The following is a 12592-nucleotide window of genomic DNA, read 5'->3' as shown; positions in this document are numbered from 1 at the left end:
CAGAAGGGACCCAGAGAACAAATCAGACACTGGCACCTCCCTGCTGAAAGCTCTTTGTTGATGCCTGATCACATAGTACAATGTGATTTTAAAGTCCTTTTTTAGCAACAGACCCCCCCCTTTTCAGATGAGACCAAATATGTAAAAGTTACATAAAATAAATAAAAGAGATACATTTTCCAAAGAAGTAGAGCCTTTGTCCCTGGTGGTGGTCTCTGAGCCTCCTCTAGGATACCCAGGGCCAGAGGAGCACGGTTTGAAAATATAGCGAGAGCATGAAGTGTACACGTTTGATGTAACTCCGGTATCAGCTGGGGTCCTCTAGTAGCCCATCCCCTGTATATGCTTTCTTTGGATTTCTGGCTCTGTCCCTCTGCGATCTCTCTGAGTTTGTCTGGGCTTGGTTTCTCTTGGTTATTTCTGGCTCTCCGATCTGCCTTCTCTTGATTTAAGTCAGACCACAAATTGTTTCCCTGTCCCTAGTGCCACCCGCTGCTGCGCTGTTGTTAGTCTGGCACGGAACTCGGGTCCTTTCCAGAAGGCCTGAGACCACTCCAACCAGGCCTTTGGGGAGGGGCAGACTGAGGGTGTCAAGAGCTAGAGGGGCGGGGTTTACACCGCAGCAAGCCGGACCCTGACACGGGAATGTTTGCTTTTTGTTGTGGTTGTTATTACTGCATCCGTTGCTTTCTTTCTTTTTTTTTTTAACATTTTTTATTGATCTATAATCATTTTACAATGCTGTGTCAAATTTCAGTGTAGAGCACAATTTTTCAGTTATACATGAACATATATATATATATAATTCATTGTCACATTTTTTTCTCTGTGAGCCACCACAAGATCTTGTGTATATTTCCCTGTGCTATACAGTATAATCTTGCTTATCTATTCTACATTTTGAAATCCCAGTCTATCCCTTCCCACCCCCCACTCCCTTGGTAACCACAAGTTTGTATTCTATGTCTATGAGTCTGTTTCTGTTTTGTATTTATGTTCTTTTTTTCTTTTTTAGATTCCACAAATGAGTGATCTCATATGGTATTTTTCTTTCTGTTTCTGGCTTACTTCACTTAGAATGACATTCTCCAGGAGCATCCATGTTGCTGCAAATGGCGTTGTTGGTTTTTATGGCTGAATAGTATTCCATTGTATAAATATATCACCTCTTCTTTATCCAGTCACCTGTTGATGGACATTTAGGCTGTTTCCATGTCTTGGCTATTGTAAATAGTGCTGCTATGAACATTGGGGTGCAGGTGTCATTTTGAAGTAGTTTTCCTTCTGGATGTAAGCCCAGGAGCGGGATTCCTGGGTCATATGGTAAGTCTATTCCTAGTCTTTTGAGGAATCTCCATACCGTTTTCCACAGTGGCTGCACCAAACTGCATTTCCACCAGCAGTGTAGGAGGGTTCCCTTTTCTCCACAGCCTCTCCAGCATTTGTCATTTGTGGATTTTTGAATGCTCAAAAGCTTCCCACTAAAATCTGAGACAAGACAAGGATGCCCACTATCACCACTCCTATTCAACATAGTCTTGGAAGTCCTGGCCACAGCAAGCAGGCAAGAGAGACAAATAAAAGGGATCCAAATTGGAAAAGAAGAGGTGAAAGTGTCACTATATGCCAACGACATGTTACTATATATAGAAAACCCTAAAAGGTCCACACAAAAACTACTAGAGCTGATCAAAGGATTCAGCAAAGTAGCAGGTTACAAGATTAATGTTCAAAAATCAGTTGCATTTCTTTACACTAAATGAATCAACAGAAAAAGAAAGTAAAGAAACAATCCCCTTTAAAATAACACCCAAAGTAATAAAATACCTAGGAATAAACCTAACCAAGGAGGTGGAAGAATTATACACAGAAAACTTTAAACCATTGGTGAAGGAAATTGAAGAAGACTAAAAATGGAAAGATATCCCATGCTCTTGGATTGGAAGAATCAATGTTGTTAAAATGGTCACACTGCCCAAGGCAGTCTACAGGTTTAACGCAATCCCTATCAAACCACCCGGGGACGTTTGTGACCCCGGTTCTTTGAGACGCTCCTGCTTTGGTACCCGGCACTTCCTCTCTCCTCTAGCCTGCCCTTCTTTTCTTCACTCTCCACCCCTACTTTGGCTTATTTCCAGCGTAGAACCCTTTAGGCATCTCTTTCATCTCTTACTCCTCTGAGAACACATGACCTTGGGCTTCTCAAGTGGATTACCAGCACTTTCCTGAGTGGGCGCCCTGCTCTCTGGAGCCACGCTAATAAGCTCACGCTTAGCTTTTTGAAGTTTGTTTCTCTTCAGACCTGTGGTCTCTTCGTCTGGTTTCCCTTTTGTCTTGTTTATAATCTGAGTAGAGAGATAATTGACTGCTTTTCCTTTTTGCACTTAGCATTATATCATAGGTTTTCTGACATATTGTTACATAGCATCATTTTCAGTGGCTTCAGAACAGCCCATGGAATGGCTGGACTGCAATTTTCTTTATGTTCCCCTGTTGCTGAACATTTAAGTCATTTTCTAAAATTTCACAATTGTGAACAGTGCTGCAGGGAATATCTTTGAACATGAAGCTTTCCCCTTATTTCAGGGCATTTTCTTAACCAAGTGTCTATAAACTGGAACCAGTACGCAAAAGATAGATATGCAGCTGTTTTCGGTGGTTGCTTCTTACAGACTCTGTTTTAAAAAGTTAGCATTTGTCAGCAGGGTATTATCGTAAGAGCGACAGATCTTTTTCTCTCGTTTTGTGAAGACAAGGATAGTGTCTCCTTCTCCTCAGTTAGGGCTACATAATTAATAAGTGGTGTCCGGTTCAACTGGGCATGTTTCCTTAAGCCCAAATGATGCTTCCAGTTCCCGGCCGGGCTCCGTAGAAGAGGAATTGTCCGGATGACAGCTGAGTGTTTTACCCCAGAAGCCGGCAGTATGTGACGTGGATAAGCCAGCAAGGAAGGCTGGAGTCAGAACAGATAAGTTTCTGACTCACTCAGACCTGACTGGCCGCTGGCAGATTTGCAGGGCAGCAAGGCAGGAATGGGAGGGCAGCAGTGTCGTGACGTCCCAGTTGATGGCAGGCAGGGTCCCCAGACTTCCCACCAAATGACTTGCCACACTTCTGGCCTTAATAGGAGATAGCTGAAGATCTGGGAATTAAGTCGTCTCATAAACATTCAAATTCATGGCAAAATTACTATTTAATTAGGAAAAGATCTGTAACATTGTGCTACTTTTAAATGAAAGTCATTTTGGAGGAATTAAAACTGGGTCATAACATTAGTATAATGTTTTAAAACAAACATTAGCAAGACATACTGAGTATACCCTAATTGATGAATAAAAGACACTAGTTTTGCCTTTGTATACTTACCGTGATTATGCCGTATACACTGATTCTAGAAGCCCGCCTCTGGGGTGGAACTCTGCTTCCTCGCTTCTTTGTTAAAGTGGGATGTGGCAGAGGCGGGGAAAATGATGCATGCTCATTTTAGAAAATTCAGAAAAATTAATTTGTGACACAGTGTGTTAAATATCAAGATGTGTTATAAAAGTTTTGAGAAGCCTAAAATCTATCCCCTAGAGGCAGTCTGTGTTAATGTTTAGGTGTATCTCCTTCTTTTGTGTTATATGTGTTGTTCCCGTCTACAGATTTTTCAGTAGAGTGTGATTCTGCTGAATAACCCATTTTGTATCTCTATTTTCCGTGATACTATATGGTCTTCCTAATATAATTTTAATAGCTGTGCAATACTGCATCATAGTGGGGGTGATTCAGCTACTTTAATAATTTGGGTTATTTTCAGTCCTGACTGTTAAAAAATGGTTCTAAGATGGACATTTCTATGCATTCTGGCCAATGATAGTCAGCGTCTCTGGTGATCTCTTTAAATTGACTCCTAGAGGTACAATTACTTGGTTAAGGACATTGGAAAGAACTTTTCTAAGGCTGCTGATAAAAACAGTCCTGAAAAGCCATACACATTTATATTCCCTCTAACAGGATGTGCTGAGGGTACCTGTCTTGCCCTCCTCACTGACGCTTGAGATGATTGTTTTCCTTTGTCTTTAAGTCTTAAATCAGTAAGTGATACATGGATAACGTATTCCTTTCAAAAAATTAGTCTTGAAAATATCTGAATTCGTTACGATGGTGCTTTAATCAACTCTCAGGCAATTCAAGCAGACTTGAAAGTGATCTTTTAGTTTCACCGTAAGGAAGATTTTAAATTAATATTTGATATTTGGAAGAATAAAAGGCCGTATTAGAGTTAGCATTAAAATTGTATGGAATATAATTTTTCCATGTGATGTAAAATATCTTCTTTGTGGAGGGCTGCCGAGACTGGGCAATAGCTCAGCCTCCCCAGGCCTAGGAAAGAATTACCAGTTGCTGACTGTCTTAATACATCCAATACTATTTAGAATTTCAAGATCACTGCATAATCTTAAATTATTCAGTTTGTTGGGGGCTTCAGACTTTAAAAATATCCTCCTTCCTGTAGACTTACTAATGGAACACATACAAGAAATTCGAAGTTTGAGAAAACGTTTAGAAGAATCTATTAAAACAAATGAGAAACTCCGGAGACAGCTGGAACGACAGGAGTCTGAACAAGGTAAGGGGGTCCCTCCCAGAGGCGGCAGGGGCTTCGTTTGTGCCGCGTTTGCCTGGGTAAGTGTTCTGTGTACTGTGAAGAGCTTTGGCCTTGTGGCCAGAGAGATGTCAGTTCAGATCCTGACTCTGTGCTTACCTCCAAGGTGACCTCACGTAACCTTGCTGACTTTCAGTTCTAGTAGTTCATCTATTAAATGGGGATAATCATTCCCGTTTGTTCTTTGGTGATGAGAACTGAGTGCGCTAACTCACGCAGAGTGCCCCACCGTCCCTGGCACAAAGCAGGTCCTTGGTAAATGTTCATTTCCCGATCATCAGAGAAGTCAGCCAGCCTCCAGCGTCCTAAATTGTGGTTGACTCCTCATTCGACTCCAGAAGCTGTAGCGAAATAGAGAGGTATGCTCAGATAAAACAAAGCAATAATTGGTCTTCTTGTCAATAATGGTTTCTAAAAGAATTAGCATTTTAGCAATCTGGTAAACCTCGCACGCCAGACACGAGGTTACCAGTGTTCCTCCGTAACCACAGTTAGCTCTGAATGGAATATTCTTCTCTGAAAAACTGAAAAATACATATCTTTTTCTATAGGTAAGACATTCACATGGTTCAGAAATTAATATTCCTATTCGCTACCTGTGAGTCCTTTTTCTCCCTTCTCCTCCCACTTTTGAGAGTTTCCTTCGGTGCCCTTACAGTGTCAGTGCAAATGCAGAGACATATTACTCTCCCCTTCACCTACCCGAAAGCTAGAAGACTTTATACCCCTGTTCTCTTCCTTCCTTCTTTCAGTGCATATATTTTGAACATCCTTCCTTATTGCTCCGAAAAGAGTGTCCTCACTCTGGGAAGAATGCGTCTTGAGAGCAGCTTTGTGCACAAGGAAAAGCCTGAGTTGGTTTGGGAGCTGGACTGACCTGGGTGTGGACCTAGCTCTTCTGTTGTTTATCGTGACTTTGGGCAAGTCACCCACCTCTCCCAGTCTTAATTATCTTAACACATGGAGTCACTGTGAAATTAAACAAAGCAATGTTATGAATAGGGCCTTGCTCAGAGCTGCACCCAATAGAAAATGATTTTCCTCATCATTGTCAGTTTTGTTTTACTGCCTTATTTTGTGCAACATTATTAGTTTTAACATTGCAAAGCTCTGCAGTGGGTGGGGACACTAATGTCATTGCCATTTTTGGGGGATGAGACAACTGAGTTCTAGAAAGATGTAGTCAGTGGGCCCCTGGTCCAGTTCTCCTTGCTTTTAGCCCATCATAGCCATCAGCCCAGAAGGACATCTCTTCGAAGTACTGTATCTGCTTAGTTTGCAAGATGAACAATGGTTCCATTTCTGTCTGTGTGTGTGTCTCTTTCTCTCTCTCTCTCTCTCTCTCTCTCTCTCTCGCCACTGCACCCCTCCCCCATCCTGCACCCTCCCCCTCTCACTCCCAGGGAAATTGATTAATCTGAGTTATTAGTCACATCAAACACTGGAAAGAAATACACGCCTGAGCCCATCACATTCACTCTTGGTAACGCCTGAATTAGATTCATTCTGTTTTACATTTTCCCCAGCAAATCCAATTATAGAATTATTTGGGGGCTCAAATGGCCACCAGCTACAATGGAGCAGGCAATTGCTCTGGAGAGTAATTCACTCTGATGGGAAGGTTTACAAAAAGGCATTCATAAAGTATTTATGCTGGTGGAGAGACGTGCTGTTCTCACCATGTTGTCACCGTCCCCGAGAAGACAGAGAAATAATAGCGCATCTGCCTCCCCCCTGCTGTGAAATGTTCATCTTGGGAGCAGGTTTGAGAAAGGCACGGCTCCTTGTAATGTTGAGGTGGAATATTGTTAAAAACTGTCATCTCACGCATTAGATCTTCCAGCTTGTCACCAGTTACACGAGCTTACAGCGGTGACTTTCAGAGGAAAGACAGGCCTCTTAGCGTCAGAAGTGGACCCCGCTGGCTCAGGCTGTGTCAGGAGTTGTTCTCTGGCCTGACGATTCTTCTGAAAAGTGACCACGTCAGCTCTCGTCATGGTAGACTTCTGTAGAATTTTTCTGGTTCGTCCAGATTGCTCTCTGGTCCTGTTTTGGCTCCAGCCTATCATCAGTCTTGATATTAACACAAATGGTAATACAATAACAGTAACATAGATCGTTCTTGAGTTAGCAGAGACTTAGGGAAGTTATGAGACCCTGGTTCAAACCCAGGTGTCTCTGGAAAGACAGCAGAGTTCAGAGGGGAGAGTGGAGGAAGATGGCAGGAGGGATATATGAGAATTACAAAAATGTACGACATTGTGATAAGTGAATCATCGGCGTGAGGAAGAGGTAATGCTGGAGAGTGAGCGGAGTACAAGCTTTGGCTTCTGGGAGACCTGGTGCCATCCCTTCCTTAGGGGGAGTCTGGCTATTACAGGATGCTCTCAGCTGCAGACAACAGAATATGAGTAAGAACTGCTGTAAACAATGGGGATTTATGTTTTCTTATATAAGAGACCCAGAGGCAGGCAGCTCCGAGGTGGGTTTGAAGGCTGATGGATTGACAGCAGGGCCTGGAGTTAGTGCCCGCGATGACTGCAGTGATTATCAGCGTCCCATCTTCACAGAACAGAGTCCAGAACATGGGAAGGGGAGGGTGGGGCTGGCTGCTCCCTGTCCTTCTCTTTTCAGCCGGGTGGAGAATCTTTCCTAGAAGTTCCCAGCAGGCTTCCTGTCAAGTTCATTGACTGGAAGCGGCACATGACCATGTTCTAGCTGACCGGAGGCTGGGAAAGCGGGTGTGGTAAGACTGCATCAGTGAGGAAGACAGGGAGGGAAGCATCTGCCTGCCCCGCGTAGAAAGCACCCTGCACACAGTGGGTGCCCTTCGGGGGGAAGCTGTGGACTTGAACACTGTATGTGGTGCGGACGTGGAAAGCCCAGAGGATGGCAGTGCTGAGGATGTGGTGATGGTGTCTGGGGAGCTGTCCGGCTGGAGGAAGGGCTAGGATTACAGGAGAGAGACAACAGCCCAGGCAGGTATGTGCAGATACAGAGACCGCTGAATTTGTAAGTGACCCCAGACCCAGGCGGTCTGCCTTCAGAGCCTGATCTTTTTAGTATACACCCAGGGGCAGTGAGTTTGAGCTGAGGTGAAAGATGAGTGTGATTTTGCCAGGTGAAGAAGGTGGTAAGCGTTCTAGGCAAAGGGAATACGTCATTCTGCAGAGTCAGGGAGGCGTGTGACCGCATGCTATGCTTGGGGCACAGAGTGGCTCAGTCTGGCTGCATTTGCGGCACCAGGGTCCCAGGTGAGAGTGAGTGGGACGGACCACGAGATCAGAGCTAAATAATGGAGATCAGCCTCTGGACCTTGTGCTTGGTTTGTGTGATCATCTTTCGCAGTGGTGGGGCCGTCACATGTTGCTGAGCAGAGAAAAACACGAACGGACCACGTGGAGGATGATGACCTCGTTGGCAGAGTAGCAGGGAGGCGGTAGGGCAAGGCGTACGGCTGAACTGCAGGCACGGAAGAGTGGGCAGCGTCCGGGGCCCCTCGGAGGAAGAGACAGCAGTCACGATCGCCGACGGGGCCGTGGAGGAGAGAGGCGTTAGACTGGCCCCCAGGATTCTAGCTCGGGTTCGGGATGGTGCTGACGCCATCTACAGAGGCAGGAGACAGGAGGGAGGGCAGGCTTGGCAGGTGGGGAGGAAGGGTGAAGAGAGGACTGGGAGCAGCCTCAGTGGAAAGGTCCCTGCGGGTTTGGACCTCGGGAGAAAAGTCCACGGAGGTTAAGACTGTCCCCACTCCCCACACTCCCTCCCCTGCCAGCCCAGGCTCCTCCTCTGTTCACCCCAAGGACAGGTACGGTGTGGGAGAGGCCCCTCCTGTCTCCTCTCTCCAGCTCACTCTCATTTCCCTTTGGGCTCTGGTAGTACCTTATACGGCATTGTATGTTGTGTTTCCTCATTAGTTAAAACTGTTCTAGAAAGTTCCATCCATATAGGCCTGGAGAATGTCCCTAAATTTCTATTTATGTGTTTTTATAGGTTCTTCAAACATTTTCGTTTATGGTTCCGAGCTGCATAATTCTCTGACGTCAGAAATTCGTTTCCTGAGGAAGCAGAACCAGGCCCTCAACACAATGCTCGCTAAAGGATCCAGAGGTAAGAGACAAAGGAGCCCTCTGCGCGTGGAGAGAACGCAGCCCTGGAGTCCGGCCTGCCTGCCTTCAACTGCTCTGTGACTTTGCGCAGGTCACTTAACCTCTCTGAATCGCAGTGTTCTTAGCTGTAATATAGGAATAGCCCAGAGGGCTCCTGTGACACTGAGCATGGTAAAGCCCGCAGCGCAGGGGCTGAATCAGCGTTACTGTCTTTACTCGTCACCCCTCCTCCGTGCAGCCACCTGCCACTCGTCTTAGTTCACGTGGGAGAGAGAAGGGCTGGGAGTGTGTTACTCCCCACGTTTCAGACCCCTTACTGTCAGGAACGTTTTTTCCAGTATTTCTTTGAAAGATTTCTTCTTTTAATTCCTTCTGTTTGGAGCTTAACCCCCAACAAGCTTTCACTTCTATTTTCTCTCAATACTTAAAAATGTTTCTGGAATGACATGACTATTAGTCCTGTTTTGCAGGTAAGAAACCAAGGCCTGGGGAGTGGCTGGCCTGTGTTCACAGAACCAGAAGGAGGTGGACCCGCAACGTGGCCGCCTTATCCCCCTTTCCCTAGGGGATATCAATTAAGAGATGAAACGGGGGCTTCTGCAGGTCGTTCATTCATTCAGCAAACATTTCCTGTCTCCTCTTCTGTGTCAAGTCCTGTGTAGCTTCTGATACAGAATTGAGTGAGCCCTGGTTCCTTCCCTCAGGGGCTCATGGTCTGATGGGAGGGACAGCCTGGCAGTTCGTGGCTGGCCAGGCCGAGGATTCGCCCTGATAAAGGCTTAGGGAGCCCCAGGATTCTGGAGAAGGCATCCTGACCCACAGGAGGCTGATCTTCCAGAGCTGAGTCTGGAATATTCACAGGGATTAGATGAGGTGCCCAAGGTTTAGAAGAGTCAGGGCATTTTAAATAGAAAGGAGAGAGTGGACAAAGGCCTCGGCGTTGGAGTTGGGGGAGCATGGACCAATCAGGAGTTCCAGGAAGCCTAGCGTGGCTGCGTTGCTAAGAGGTGGTTGTGTTGTGGTTAAGAGTGGATTTGGAAACCTGGGTTTGAAATCTGGCTCTGCTACTTCCTGGCTGTGTGACCTTGGTGAAGTCTTAACCTCTTGGAAAGTGAGGAGGAAAAAGTACCTACCTGGATATTTGCTCTGAAGAGTGCATATGCTGATGCTCGGGGAAGTCCTAAAGTAGTGCCTGCAGTTAGCGCTGAGGCCACAGCAGCGTGACCACCACCAGCGTGGCTGACGGCTCACTGTGGAGCACTGACAGCCTGCAGAGCGCTGTGAGGCCCTGTGCGAAGTGCTTCACACACAGTGACTCAGTTACTACTCACGGCCACACAAATGAGGAACCTGAGGCACAGAGAAGTGAGGAAAATGGCTCAAGGTTGTGGGGTCAGTAAACGAAAGAGGCATACTTGAACATGCCCCTCTGCCTCCAGGCTGTGCTGTTGACTGTTTGTCCCTGGGCCTGCGTCTGTCTAGCTCATCCCTTAGGAGAGGCGCTATCCTCTTGGCCTGACGCTGACAGCCGGGTGCCACCTGCACAGCCCTGCTGGCCTCTGTGGGGGGTTTTTGGACTTTCCCAACACCTGTCACCAGAGTTTCGGGCCCTGTTTCTTGCCTCTGTCTCTAATTTCTACCCATTGTTTCCTTTGCCCATTATTTAATAGGAAATTAAACAGGCCTGTTTCATCCCAGTGACATTTCATCTGCAGTCTTGATGTTGACAGATTCATGTGCCCAAAATGCATGAGATAATTGGAATGCCACAATCACGAACGCCAGATTAAATCTCACTCCCTTTGGTATTCCTGGAACGCTGCAGCTGAAGTGCCAAATTTGTGTAATAAGGTCGGAAAAAATAAACAGTGTCTCTTCTCAGTGTCGCTTTTCTCGTGCATGCAGATAAACAGAAGGAGAATGAGAAACTGCGCGAAGCCCTCTCCAGGAAGACGGCGGACCTGGAGCACCTTCAGCATGAGTTTGCCTGCCTGAGGGCCGAGAACCAGAGGCTGCAGAGGGAGGTGGATGAGAAGGAGAGCCAGAGCCAGCAGCCGCTCCAGGAGGTCTGCCACGGCCGCAGCCAGCTGAGCAGGTAGCGGTCCGAGCCCCCAGGCCCGCTGGCCAGGCCACGCGTCTCGGCACTGGGTGCGTTCGGGGCGCACTCGCCCCTGCCCTGGCGCCTGGGGGCGGATGCAGTGCACAACACGTGACTCGTCGGAAGGGAAGAAATTATAGGGAGCGCAGTCATCTAAGGAAGGAAGACAGGGCCTGGGGGGCAGATTGCTCCATTTTATCCCAGGTGGCTCAGGGCAGGCCTCTCTGGAAAGATGCCATTAGAGCAGCCGCCTGAAAGCAGTGAGGGCGTGAGCTGGGCAGGTGTCAGGGGGAAGGTCATTTTCCCTGGAAGGGTAAGGGCCCCGAGGCGGGGAGTCCTGGGGCAGTGCAGCTGGAGGAGAGAGGCTGTGGGAGAGGATGAGGGCCCTGTAGCCCCGGTGAGGGCCTTGGTCTTCACGCTGAGTGACGCGGGAGGCCGTGGGAGGTCCTGGGCAGAGGAGTGACAGAGTCTGACAGGTTTTAAGAGGACTGTGCGCACCATGCTGTTGCACTTCCTCCCTCAGCCCCGTCCTGTCCCACGTGTGTCCAGTGGTCCCCGCCAGCACGCCTGAATGCCCCCCCGCTTTAGTTTCTGACATCACCCCTCTGTTCCCCAGGGTGGTGCAGTGGTCTGCAAGGTCATGGTCTTTGCCATGAGCTATGCACCCTTGGGTAAGACGTAACCTTCTGGAGCTCCACTTCCTCATCCCCGTGGATTGGGGGTTAGATAGCACAGACCTTTCAGGGTGTCTGTGAAGACGGTGTGAGATAATGTACATAAGGGGCTAGGCCCAAGTGGCCCTCAGTGGCCCCAACTGGCTGCGACTGGTCTTCAGCACGCTGATCACTTCGTCCACGCTCTGGCAGAAAGGGGAGCTGCCTGCCTGGGGGGTTGGAGTAAGTCCCCTGCGTCAGGGGTGACCCCTCCCCCCCGCGGCGGCGGGCCTCTTCAGGGTGCAGGAGGAGGTGAAGCTGAGGCAGAAGCTGCTCTCCCACAACGACAAGCTGCTGCAGTCCCTGCAGGTGGAGCTGAAGGTGTACGAGAAGCTGGACGAGGAGCACCGGAGCCCGCGAGGTACGGGGCGCCCTGGGCCGGGCCAGCCCCCTTCCCGCCCCGGGGCTGCTTGGCTTGGTCTGTGGGCTCCCCCGCACGGCAGGCTGGCGCTCTCCTGAGACCCCAGGCTTGCCCTGCTGGAGCCTGCGTATTCTGAGGCAGGCTCGCTGGCCCCCTCTCCTTCTGAAGCCACAGCAGCAGACATGGAAGGACTTAGGCTCAGGAGTCCGGCCAGCTGAGGTCTGGGTCCTCCTGCCTCACTTGCCGGCTGCGAGCCTTTGCAGGCCTCCACCCCTCTGGGCCTGTTGCTTCCTCTCCAAGACATGTCTGCTCACATCTGTTCTGTACAGTTGTGAAAACTAAACGAGCTCATTTTTTAAGAGCATCCTAACACAGTACCTGGCACGTGGTAGACACTCAAGAGAGACCTTTTATTATAATTTTCTGCTAGTGTGTGTTACTTTTCGCCCATTCATTCAGCAGTTAATTCTAGAGCACCTGCTACCGTGTGCGGGACACTGCTCTGGAGACAGTTGTCGGCCCTGGTCCTCTCTATACCCTGAGAGGGACATCGGATCAGAGTGATTGACTGTAAACTCTGATGCTTTAGAATCAATTTTGAGGTGTGGTGGGTTTTTTTTTTAAACTAATTTTCCAGCTGGTTTCTCCCTATTGAAAGTTTAT

At 48.0% G+C, this 12592-nt stretch overlaps 1 protein-coding gene across 8 annotated transcripts in view; it reads left to right on the top strand.

Moving 5' to 3' along the window:
* The window catches only part of CDK5RAP2 (CDK5 regulatory subunit associated protein 2), a 166958-nt gene that overhangs the window by 137867 nt on the left and 16499 nt on the right, over positions 1-12592 (top strand). For all 8 annotated transcript variants that reach the window (XM_072960013.1, XM_072960018.1, XM_072960016.1 and 5 more), the window contains 4 exons: positions 4499-4612; positions 8642-8758; positions 10663-10852; positions 11808-11929. In XM_072960013.1, coding sequence (XP_072816114.1) covers positions 4499-4612; positions 8642-8758; positions 10663-10852; positions 11808-11929 — 543 coding nt within the window. The remainder of the gene's footprint in view (positions 1-4498; positions 4613-8641; positions 8759-10662; positions 10853-11807; positions 11930-12592) is intronic.

The sequence above is a fragment of the Vicugna pacos genome, chromosome 4, assembly GCF_048564905.1.
Source record: "Vicugna pacos chromosome 4, VicPac4, whole genome shotgun sequence".
Classification (NCBI taxonomy): Eukaryota; Metazoa; Chordata; class Mammalia; order Artiodactyla; family Camelidae; genus Vicugna; species Vicugna pacos.
The sequence above is the reverse complement of the archived record's forward strand: the minus strand, read 5'-3'. Positions and strand labels throughout refer to the sequence as shown.